This window comes from Rhinatrema bivittatum, chromosome 8, assembly GCF_901001135.1.
Source record: "Rhinatrema bivittatum chromosome 8, aRhiBiv1.1, whole genome shotgun sequence".
NCBI classification, from domain to species: Eukaryota; Metazoa; Chordata; class Amphibia; order Gymnophiona; family Rhinatrematidae; genus Rhinatrema; species Rhinatrema bivittatum.
Genome location: NC_042622.1, coordinates 103,337,805 through 103,350,568, shown reverse-complemented (window position 1 = coordinate 103,350,568; position 12,764 = coordinate 103,337,805). Strand labels below are relative to the sequence as shown.

General features: G+C 43.4%; 1 protein-coding gene across 3 annotated transcripts in view; it reads right to left on the bottom strand.

Annotated features, from left to right (window-relative positions):
* Positions 1–844: 844 nt before the first annotated feature.
* GARNL3 (GTPase activating Rap/RanGAP domain like 3) overlaps positions 845–12,764 on the bottom strand; it is a 706,353-nt gene continuing 694,433 nt past the window's right edge. For all 3 annotated transcript variants that reach the window (XM_029613069.1, XM_029613070.1, XM_029613068.1), the window contains 3 exons: positions 7,207–7,416; positions 4,229–4,346; positions 845–3,363 (listed from right to left, as the gene is read on the bottom strand). In XM_029613069.1, coding sequence (XP_029468929.1) covers positions 3,201–3,363; positions 4,229–4,346; positions 7,207–7,416 — 491 coding nt within the window. In that variant the 3' untranslated portion in view covers positions 845–3,200. The remainder of the gene's footprint in view (positions 3,364–4,228; positions 4,347–7,206; positions 7,417–12,764) is intronic.

Genomic DNA, 12,764 nt, shown 5'->3' with positions numbered 1-12,764 from the left:
TTATGCATGTGGCTGGGCCCTGCGCTTGCCACGCACATTTTCAAAAGGGCCCGGCCACAAGCGTAAGTGGCAATACGCGCACAAGGGTCGGGCCCTGAGAAAGGGGCGGCCTGTGGGGGGCAGGGAGGGGCAGGGCGGAATGGAGGCCGGCCGGGACAGCAGCCCTTAGCCACTGTCCCGGGGGAGCGTGCGCTAGCAGTCGGCCGGCGCACGTAAAATACTTCTGCTCCCAAGGAGCAGAAAGTAATAAAATAAAAAAATGGAGGCAAGGTAGGTTAGGTTTAGGGGGTTGGGAAGAGAGGGGAAGGAAGGTTAGGCAGGGGGTTAGGGAAGTTTTCTCCCAGTCCGCTCCTTAGTGTTACTAGCTAGTTAAAGGGTTAATAAAGGAGATGGGAATTTTCAACATTTTATTTGCATTTCAGTCATTTTACATACACTGGGAGAAAACTTCCCTAACCCCCTGCCTAACCTTCCTTCCCCTCTCTTCCCAACCCCCTAAACCTAACCTACCTTGCCTCCATTTTTTTATTTTATTACTTACTGCCTCTCGGGAGCAGAAGTATTTTACGTGCGCCGGCCGACTGCTAGCGCACGCTCCCCCGGGACAGTGGCTAAGAGCTGCTGTCCCGGCCGGCCTCCATTCCGCCCTGCCCCTCCCTGCCCCCCACAGCCCGCCCCTTTCTCAGGGCCCGACCCTTGTGCGCGTATTGCCACTTACGCTTGTGGCCGGGCCCTTTTGAAAATGTGCGTGGCAAGCGCAGGGCCCAGCCACATGCATAAGTGGTGATTTTTATGCACAAGGCTGATTTAAAATTTGGCTGTTAGCCACTTGCTCTCTGACCAAATGCACTCGTAAAAGTCTTATAAAGCACCAGATCCTTAGCAATCTATGCTCAGCCTATTGCCTCTATAATTGGAGCGGACTGGGAGGGAACTGGGGAAGGTCCGATTGCGTCGCTGTATGGACTTTGCAAAAATTCACCCGCCCTTGTGCGCCACTCGCACATACGTGCGCGGATTAGAAAATTCAGTGCACATGTGTGCGCAGCCAACGGATTTTATAACATGGGCGCGCCGGCACGCGCATGTTATAAAATCAGCGTGTCCATGTGCGTGCGCCGATGCTTTAAAATCTACCCCTTCCTGGGCAGAACAACATTTGCTTCTGCCAGAGGAGATCTGCAAGATGGCACAAGGGTTTCTTTGCCTTATTTCTCTAGGCACTGAGGGCTGGATGTGCAGATAACGGATGCTATGGGGCAGGCGTAGGCTTTTTAGGCTCCTTCCCAGTTTAAGGGTGGCTTAAGGTGTATCCCATGCATCAGGACCGGTCTGGCAGGATGATAAGGAAGGAGAAATTTAGTTCTTATGTATTAATTTTATTTCCTTGAGTCTTACCAGACTAGTCAAGGATCCCATCCAAGTTAGCCTACTGCCTGCTTTACTGTATATATGTATGAATGTATATTATATATATATATTTTTTTTTTTCCTGACAAATTAATTTGATAGGTGTCTGCTTTGGTTTTTTTTCTATTAAGTCTCTTTGAGGTTGGGAGGGGTCCAGTTGAGTTTGAGTCTATTTGAAAAGATTCACCACTGCTTGTAATGGAGGTGGGGGGATCCTTTAATCTGTGGTTTCTTTGGTCCAGGAATACAGAAATGTTGTAGGTAGTAAAGTACTTTGATATAAACAAAACATTTGTTCTCAGTCTCCAGCTGTTGGTGGGGTGTGTGTGTGTGTGTGTGAAGGGAGGGGGGGGGGGGGGCACAACGCCCATGCATCTGATCTGGTCTCTGAGGAGTCAAGGAAAGAAAATTAACAGTTTTGAAATACATTTTTTCCATTAAACATAGGCAATCACCACATATTTCCATATACAATATCAACATTGCCGCTTCAGTTTTCAGTATTGTGAGGGAGATTCATATAGGTATACACCACAGCCAATACTCTGCAATAAGAATTCCCCTTCCAATCATGGATATTCCTGCATATGCCTGTCATATAGATACAGCCAGTGACTACAGAAGAAAGCGACTGATTCACAGCTTTGAGATGACTTTAAGAAGCTGTTCTACATGTTTTCCATTCCTTAAATATTTTCTTTTCATTATATGTCACTGAAACTGCTGTTGAAGACTGAATTATGCGACTCTAATAATAAAAAAAATTAAATTATTTGTATTTTCTAACTCCAGGTTTCATCTTGGAAATAATAAAATGAGAAATTTAAAATTGTCCCTCTCCACAGCAATGCCTTTCTGCATTCAAAAGTTTCATAATTGCAACAGATAAAATACTTAAATATGTTATGTATATAGCTACAGTCAATAAAGCTCATCACTTTTAAAGTACAACTGCAATGTTTTTATTTGGCCCTGTGTGTCTGTGGTGTTTACTGAGATTGTACTAGAACATTCTAAAAGAAAACAGAGGGCAATCTTAAATACAGAAAAAGAAGGCAGGCTGCAAGGTATGAGCGAGTAAGAGCAGATTGTACTATTATTTTATGTGCATTATCTGCAATTTGGCTTTCAGTTTGATTTCTGCACTGTTGTAGGCAATAAATAATTAGCTTTCTAAAATGTTCTTCAACTGAGTTCCATTCTAGTTTCTGGTTTAATCTGAGGAATAAACAATGGTGGTAAAAAGCTGAACGAAAAGAAATTGACTTTTAATTTTAACCTCATACTCATTTATCAGCTCTTACCCTAATTTTTCATAAAGTCAGTCAGTTTCATCCTTTAACTGAGGTGCTATAGTAGAAACTGGATTAAAGAAGACTGATAAAGAAAACTATAATATATTTGACAAGGTTTGGCATATGTCTTTAAAAAAAATAATCTGGGATGTCATTTCTAATTATGTATATGATGAAACTATCTCATCCACTATAGCTCCATCAGAAGCCAAGAGCATACATGTTATTTATTTAAGAATGTCATCCTTAAAAAAAAAAAAAAATAGTATCCGCCATCTTTGTTCCAATGGAAAGATGATGCTTTTTCAGTTGAGAGAGAAAAGGTGGACTGGCTCTTTTCTCCAGAGCGTGTCTGTAAAGCTTGACTACTGGTTAAGTTTGCTTAAGTGCTCCCCAACTCTTAGCACTTGAAGTCATGTTGTGACATTCCTACAGAACCTATAGAATTGTAAGAAAAAGAGAAAGGGGGGAAAAACAGGAGCTCCAAGATTGTCTTCACTTCAAGTCAACAATATCTTGGTCAAAGGAAGTCGCTAGCTGAAATGGACTGCTGCTGAATGGAGGGCTCTCCTCCATGCTTACTGTGGTATCAGGATCTGAACTGGTAGAGTAGTGGCGCTGCTCTTCAGAGCTGCTTTCAAAAGAGCTTGAAATGATCCTGTGGGAAGGAAGGCTGAATCAGTTTCCAAGAGCACTCGCACCAGAGACCCAACTCAGAAAAACTACATAGAGCCCATATCTTATTTGTCTTCCCCTGAAGTAGTCAGTTAATCAGGGTCAGTTCAGACCAAATGGATCATACAATTAAAATATATATACTATGGAGTAGATTTTATAAATCTACGCACGCGCGTACTTTTGTTTGCGCACCAGGTGCAAAGAAAAATACGCTGGATTTTATAAGATACGTGCGTATCTTATAAAATACGGGGTCGGCGCGCAAGGGGGTGCACATTTGTGCACCGAGCCCTGCGCGCGCTGCCCGTTCCCTCCGAGGCCGCTCCGAAATCAGAGCGGCCTCGGAGGGAACTTTCCTTCTATCCCCCCGCACCTTCCCCTCCCTTCCCCTACCTAATCACCCCCCCCTACCTTTATTTGAAAAGTTACGCCTGCCTCCGGGCAGTAGTAACTTACGCGTGCCGGCTGTCTGCTGGCGCGGTAGGCCCCGTCACAGGCTGCTGTGTTGGGGCACTCGGCAACGCCCCCGACCGCCCCTTTTTGCAAGCCCCGGGACTTATGCACATCCTGGGGCTTGTGCGCGCCGCCAAGCCTATGCAAAATAGGCTCGGCACGCACAGGGGCATTTTAAAAGGGTTACGCGCGTACACACACATTCAGTATACAACTATGTTGTATACTGAATGTGTGTGTATATTTACACACACACACACACATACACATATTCAGTATATAACATAGTGCAAGCATTGGCAACCCCAGTTCTTGAGGGCCACAACTCAAGTTTTCATGGTAACCACACTATATATATTAACCTGGTTCTTGGATCAAGTGCATTCATCTACCTGTCACTGCTTGTTGATCTTATTGCTCCTGGCTGGGACTCCCCTTCTGATCGTTTGCAAGCATGTTTCTTCTGTTTCTGTGACCCCTCTGCCTTGGCACCTGGTTCATCTGATAGTCCTGCATGAAGAGGTTAAATCATACTAATAAAGATTAAATTATAGGACCAACCTAAACATCCTCTCCTTTTCATTGAACATACCTGCTCCCTACAAACATGAACCTTTACTTGTGTGCAGAACAATGTTATCTAAGGCACAGGTCCATGGGGCCCAGGCCTTGAGTCTTCAGTTTGACAAGTCCCCCTCACCTCCCTCCAAGACCCATCAACCATTGCTGGAAAAAGATCCGTGACGTGCACGCCCATAGACTGAATTAAAGCATTATACACAAAACAAATTGTAAATAAGCAACTTTCAAATTACCTAGAAGACCACAATATACTTCACACGTCACAATATGGTTTCCGAAAAGAACACAATACGGAAACCCTCCTCACCTCCCTCCTGGATCAACTATATATTGGTTTTGATAAAGGACAGTCATTTCTCTTAGCCCTCCTCGACATCTCTGCAGCTTTTGATACGGTAAATCACACAACATCCTCCTAAACCGACTCTCAGACATAGGAATTACAAGGCTCAAGCCCTCAGATGGTTCGAATCTTTCCTCAGTAATAGAGGCTATAAGGTAAAAATTAAAAACATGGAATCACCTTATACTAATGCTCCTTTTGGCGTCCCCCAGGGCTCCTCCCTATCATCACCCACCCTGTTTAATATCTACATTCTCCCCCTCTGCCACCTACTTTCAAACCTCAAACTCAAATTTTATATTTACGCAGATGACCTTCAAATTTTATCCCTATATCCAAATCATTGGACTCAACACTCAGGTTATGGAACGCTCATCTACAAACTATAAACCACTACTTATCCAACCTCAACCTTGTGCTCAACACTTCTAAAACCGAACTCTTACTAATTACTCCAGAAGGTAGTCCCATACTTCTCCAATCACAAAATATTCCACATATATCACACGCCAGAGATCTTGGAGTCCTAATCGACAGTCACCTGAACCTAAAGCATTTTATAAAACACACTACTAAGGAGTGCTTTTACAAGTTACAAGTACTCAAAAAGCTCAAACCGCTCCTATTCCACTACGATTTCAGATCCGTCCTCCAAGCCATTCTGTTCTCTAAGATCGACTATTGCAACTCCATTCTGCATGGTCTTCCAGCCTCTACCATTAAACCGCTCCAGCTGCTACAAAATGCAGCGGCAAGGATCCTGACAAACACCAATCGGAGAGAGCATATTTCTCCTATTCTAAAAGATCTCCACTGGCTCCCAGTAAACTTCCGGATCCTCCATAAATCTCTCACAATCATTCATAAAAATATCCACCATCAAACCCCGCTTGATCTGTCTCATCCTCTCAGACTGCACTCAACAGCCAGGCCTTTAAGGGATGCTTACAAGGGATCTTTACACGTTCCTACAATCAAATTAGTGCACCACGCAAACATCAGAGACCGGTCATTCTCTACTGCAGGCCCCTCCATGTGGAACGCCATGCCTCCGGACCTCAGACTGGAGACTTGTCTAACAACTTTTAAAAAGAAACTAAAGACATGGCTGTTCAGCCAAGCCTTCCCCACTACAAACTCCATTCCCTGATCTAGAATTGTACACCACACATCTCTGTAAAAAATTTTTTCCAAATTCTCATGCATAATATCCATTAAAGAGAGGTTGGCTCCTTGCCCCCTCCTCTGTATATAGTATTTATTCTATTTTATTGCACTTTATATATTTATTGCTCCGTTCACCCCTTCTTTATTTTCCTACTCCAAGTTAAGGCTTCCTTGTTATAATGTAACTGTATGCTCTGTATCTCTTGTTGATTGGTTAATTGTATATTCTACTTAGTTCATTGTAAACCGAATTGATTTGATTTGTATCAAGAAAGTCGGTATATAAAAGCCTTAATAAAATAAATAAAATAAACACATCAAAATTCAAATATGCAATTGTGCACAATGCTGCATGTGCTTAAACACGATCAGGCTGATGCAATACCATGCGCTGCCAGCCAGTGCACAGCTTAACATGCAATTGTACTGCGTTTTGGATGGTGTCCATAACCTCCGTTGCAATATAGGGATTAGCGTGTCCAATCGAGTGCATAGCCAATAGTGTTCATCATATGTAAAGTTCATCTAGATGAGGCTATTAGCTAATCCCCCGCGATTCAAAAAATTTCCCACGCAGCGAATGCGCCCATTGCAACGTGGCAAATTTGTTAGCTTGGGGCTGGCGGAAAGGTTTGCCACACTCAAGGGCTCAGTGAAAGAAACAAAAATTCCTGCTTTCTGTAATTTCCCCTATTAGTATCATTGTAATACTAAGTAGGAGCAAGCACAGAAAGCGGAATCTTGTAAAAAGAAAAGTCGCAAAAAAAAAAAAAAAATTTCTGGGCACCCAATACACACCCATAAAATACACGGTCAATGCCATTTATATTGTGGGTGTATATTGTGCTGGTAGCAGGAGAAAACAGAAGCTCATATTGAGCGTCCGTTTCCTAATCCACACTGACAGCCACGTTTCCTGGGCACCTGATGCCGAGGAGGCACTAGGGACGCACACTTTCCTCTAGTGCCTCCTTTTTACTATGGCAACTCATTTTAATATTAAATCACACACCCGGGAAAAGTGGATTGGCGCGCATTAGGAGAGCGGGTGCTCAATCACGAGTGCCCATTTTACATGCGCCGATATTGCATCGGCCCGAATCAGGATTAAACACAACTAAAGAGTGAAAATCCTTGCAAGCTTCATGGTAGAAGCCCCTCAGCATAACTGCATCCAGCAAAGTCCCTGATGCAGAGTCGTATGTTTTCTTTTACTATTAGCATTCCACAAAACAATTATGGATTGATTTAATGATTAAAATAATTCAGAAGTATTACCTAGTAGTTCTTTTCGTGTCCTGCTGGCTATTTCCTTTATCTCCATCCGAGATAGTGATAATGAGTGAGTAGCGGGAATAGCTGCAATGCCACTGGAAGTTGGTGTAGTGATGACCTTGGGTGCTAAGGGGGACTTTAGAGGTCGTTCTATGCTGCGCCCAACCAGGTTGCTGAGGGGAATCTTGTACAAGTTTTTATACTGAATTTCACCTAAAACAAAGCAAAGGACAACATTTTAAAATCTAATGTGAATTTACTACCAGATATGTAATGGTAAAGACTGAATTTCAATTTAAAAAACAGATCATTAATTATAATAACCCGACCCTTTAAATTAAATCCCCCACCCTCCCGAACCCCCCCCAAATAACTTAATAACCTGCGGTCCAGCGGCGGTCCGGAACGGCAGCGGTCCGGAACGGGCTCCTGCTCTGAATCTTGTCGTCTTCAGCCGGCGCCATTTTCAAAATGGCGCTGAAAATGGCGGCGGCCATAGACGAAAAAGATTGGACGGCAGGAGGTCCTTCCGGACCCCGCTGGACTTTTGGCAAGTCTCGTGGGGTCAGGAGGCCCCCCACAAGCTGGCCAAAAGTTCCTGGAGGTCCAGCGGGGGTCAGGGAGCGATTTCCCGCCGCGAATCGTTTTCGTACGGAAAATGGCGCCGGCCATAAGCGTATGGCCGGCGCCATTTTCCGTACGGAAAATGGCGCCGGCAGGAGATCGACTGCAGGAGGTCGTTCAGCGAGGGTTCCGGCGCCTCGCTGAACGACCTCCTGCAGTCGATCTCCTGCCGGCGCCATTTTCCGTACGAAAACGATTCAATAGCATACTTTAAGGATAAATTTCAAACAACTGTGCGGCGGCATATATGGCCATGTGTAGTTTTATCACAGTATTTTATAACCCATGTGTATCACATATGTGCATATTTCAATACATTGAACATGTATACTTTTCCTATATATGCGTATATATTTTATGTGCAAAATTACAATGGGACTCACATAAATCAGGATTTATACAAGCAAGTCAGTATATTTTAAAACATTCATGCATAAGTGAAATTACCAGTTTTACCAATTATTCCACCAGTTCTCCCAGTCCGTCAGGTCTTGGTACTTCAGCCTGAACTCTCCCCAATTCGCTCAGACCTCCCAACTGGCCAATAGTCCACAATAAACATATTTAATATCACACACAATAATTAGCAGGTGTAAATTTACATGAGAAAGTTTGCAAATCTAAAAGATGAATTTTCAAAAGTTGTGCATGAGTATATGCTCCTTTAAAAACCTCAAGGTGCCACTTACATATTTAAATCAGGATCCGCAAGTAAACTTGTATATGTAAAAAAGGGGCACGCCAAGGGTGTTCCAGGGAGGGGCCAACATTTATGTAAGTTGTTATTTTATAAGTAATGTATGCATGTAAGCTTATGTATATTTACACCTGCTCAATATCAGGACTAATGGGCCGATACAGTAAAAACGCGGGAGAGCTCTCCCGGCGCGCGCACAGGCCACTCTCTTATGTGCGCGATACAGTATCTTAATTTATTTAAATTAGGCCCGGCGGTAAAAAGAGGCGCTAGGGACACTAGCGCGTCCCTAGTGCCTTTTTTTTTGACCGAAGCAGCAGCTGTCAGCGGGTTTGACAGCTGACGCTCAATTTTGCCAGCGTCCGGTTTCCGAGCACGTGGCTGTCAGCAGGCTCGAGAACCGACACCGTCAAAATTGAGTGTCCGGTTTTTGACCCGACAGCCATGGGGCCCATTTAAAATTTTTTTTTTTTTTTTAATTTTTACTTTTTTAAACTTTTGAGACCTCCAACTTAATATCACCATGATATTAAGTCGGAGGGTGCACAGAAAAGCAGTTTTTACTGCTTTTCTGTGCACTTTCCCAGTGCCCGGAGAAATTAGCGCCTACCTTTGGGTAGGCGCTAATTTCTGAAAGCAAAATGTACGGCGTGGCTGCACATTTTGCTTTCTGAATCGCGCGGGAATACCTAATAGGGCCATCAACATGCATTTGCATGTTACGGGCGCTATTAGGTTCGGGGGGGGTTGGACGCGCGTTTTGGACCCTTTACTGAATAAGGGGTAAAGCTAGCGCGTCCAAAACGCGCGTCCAAATGACGGCTAACAGTGACAAGAGGGTCTTTATGAGCTGCAGATGGACTTGGTGAACTGGTAGACTAACTGGTAAAAATAATTAGTGGCACTTATCTAGCTATATTATGATTATCCGGCTAAGTAGCAGCAGGCGCTACGTAGCTGGAGAAGTCTGAAAAGCGTTATTTCTCCATGTGTATGTTTTGAAGTTTATAAAATAGCATGTACTCGAGTAGATGGTATTTACTCATGAAAATGCTAATTTTTACGAATGAAAGTCTTTGAAAATTAACTCCCTTAGGGTTCATATTAAGATGTTTGTGTAGGCAGCACCATATCAGTTAAATTGCATGGATAAAAGCTTAGAATCTCAGTTTGGACACAGATCTAAGGGGACTGTAGGAGTCAAAGGGGAGCAAAGGAAATTCTGGAGCAACTGGTTGAATTGCTCATAGACTTCAGTCTTTTGTGCCCTTACATTTTTTTGATAGGAGTGCAGTTTCCAAATTCAGGGAGACACTTACACTAATAAAAATGAACATTTAGCAAAAATAATAATAAGTGGTCAAAGTAAATGTGCAAATCAGTCACTGGCCCAAGCATGTGTCTTGCTCAATTTTGACAACAGATCCCAGGAAGTCTGACAAATTCAAGGTCACACAGTAAGTGGTGGAAACAGGAATAGAGTCTGAGTCTCTGGGGGTCACAGCTCCCTTCTTCTAACCAGCCTTGGGTAATGCACACTAGAGGGCAGATTTTCAAAGCCTTACGTGCGTAGGGGGGGTTACGCGTGCCGGGCCTATTTTCAAAAGGCCCGGTGGCATGCGGATGTCCCGGGGCTTTTCTGAATGGGCGGGCGGGAGCGGGGCAGATGGTCCCATGGTGGGGCAGTCCGGGCAGCGTGGCCGAGGACTCTGGCACACCGGTGGAGGGATTGCGTGCCAGCACAGCACTTGGCCGGCACCGAGTGCTGGCAGGCGTAACTTCTGAAACAAAGGTACGGGGTTTTTTTTTTTTCAGGCTGGGGGGCGGGACAGGTAGGGGAAGGTGGGGGGGGAGGGAATGGGGAAAGCCAGCTGGTCTCTCCGAGGACTTGGTGCGTGCAAGGTGCACTAGTGTGCACCCCCTTGCGTGCACCGACCCCTGATTTTATAACATGCACGCTGCTGCGCGCATGTTATAAAATCGGGTGTACATTTGTGCGTGCCGGGTAGCGTGCACAAATGTACCCTGTGCTTGTAGCTTTTAAAATCTGCCCCTAGGAGTGTGCATAAAAAAAAAAAAAAAAATTAGGGGTAGATTTGAAAATGTACACTCACTACCCGGCGCGCACACATGTACGTCCGATTTTATAACAATTGTGCACCTTGCGCGCGCTGAGCCTGCTCTGAGCCGCGCTGCCTTCCCCTGTTCCCTATCCCCCCACCCCACCTTCCCTTCCCCTACCTCCCCCGCCCTTTCCCCCTACCTTTTTTGTCTTCTTATTTTTGTTACAAAACTTACTCAGCGCGATCCCCGGCACAGCGGCCGTATGGAGGCCTCTGTCCATGCCCCTCCCCGCCCCCTCCCTATCCCTTTTTGCAAGCCCCGGGAACGTAACCCTTTGAAAATCCAACCCTTAGTGTCATTCTGTCCTTTTGGATTCATGAGGTTTCTGTCACTTCATTTTCTCATGTGTATTTGATCTTGGAATTCACTTAGAACAAAGTTGTAGTATAACGCAGACTATAAATGTTTAAAAGAAATAAAATTGTTTTCTTTGTTTCACTTTGGAGCATGCTATATTTTTATAATATGCGCTTTTTTTTTTTTTTACAACATGTGTGCTTTACTAATAGTGCACACTGAATTAAAATGTTTTAACACTTCACTTATTTGTTACATTTATGGCTTGCTTACCTTGGAGCTCAAGGCAGGGCTAAAGCAACATAATGAGGTTCAATAAAATTATTAAAGTTGAATCTTCATAAGTTGTGAGGACAAAAATCAGCATATATGCTACTTTAGAAACCTATAACATATACACTTAAGTAAAGGCACTTGTTAAAAAGGGGCAGTCCAAGAGCATTTCCAGAAGGGGGCCGACATTTATGCTTATAAGTTGCTATTTTCTATGAGATTTCCGCATGTAGATTTGGCAGCTTACATATATTTACACCTGCTCTTTATTTGGAATAAATGTAAACATATTAAAAGTGAAATACTGAGTAGGTGGGGGGTCTGAATGAAATGGAGGGAATTGAGGCTGAAAAGCCAGGAGGGTCTCAATGACCTGCAGACAGAGTGGGCAAACTGGTAGATTGGTAACCCTAGTCATTTCATTACCCTGTGCAAGTTTGAAAATCTCCTAACCTGCACGCATAAAGCCCGACTTACGGAGGGGGTGGGGGGCGAGGTAAATGCATGTAAATTACTTGGGTTAAATCTCCATTTGTCTAATTTTAAAATAAGAAGCAAAAATACATGTGTATAGCAGTTTCATGCCACTTATCCAGCTAAGACCTATATTCATCAAATTGCTATAAATGAAGTGGCCAGGAGAGAGAGAGAGAGATGTTTATAAGGTGCTCATATAAGTAAACTATTTATACTACTGTAAGAGGGCAACTAGTAACTCAGGGTGAGGTTTTGGTGGTGTGCTAGGTTTTGGGGGGCAGTTTAACATGCACAGGTAGAGGTACAAACAACACAGTAGACATCAGTGAATATTTTATGTGATTTGGAGTGATGAAAGGTACACAAAGATGAGATTTGTATATTGTACTCTCGACCTAGCTTGATAGCAGCTTGGTAGACAGTGCATCAAGCTAGGTCAAGAATAACTGTACAAATCTCATCTTTGTGTACCTTTCATCACTCCGAATCACAAAAATATTCACTGATGTGAATAAAACGTGGTATAAAAAGTTGAGTAAATATGTGTGCCTCCCCAGAAGCGTTCTCTCTATCTCTCCCTTATTGCACGCAGTGTTAAACACCCTTCATTTTCATAAACTCCACCTGCTTGACTAAATTTGTATATGCATCTCGCGATGTGTTATTGCATGCGTTATGGCGTTATCACGGGCATTAGGTTCCTAACACCTGCAATAACGCCCAAACACAATTTGATAAATGATCCTGTAAGTCACATATCTGGATAAGTCTCAAATAGAGCTACTTATCCAGATACATAGTATATTTAAGACTTATTCGGCTGACTTACCCAGATAAGTAGCACTTTTAAGACTTATCCAGCTTTATAGCTGCAAAACTGCTACGTAGCTGGATAAGTCAGAACTTATCCATATAAGTGTAATATGTATTTGCATATTTTTTAAAAATGTGTGTTCAGGTTGCTGAGTACATTTGTACATATTTTTTAATTCACACACATCATATATGCGCGAGTTATAAAATACAGGAGTAGATTTCCATCCATCCATATATACTTGTGTGCAGCCGT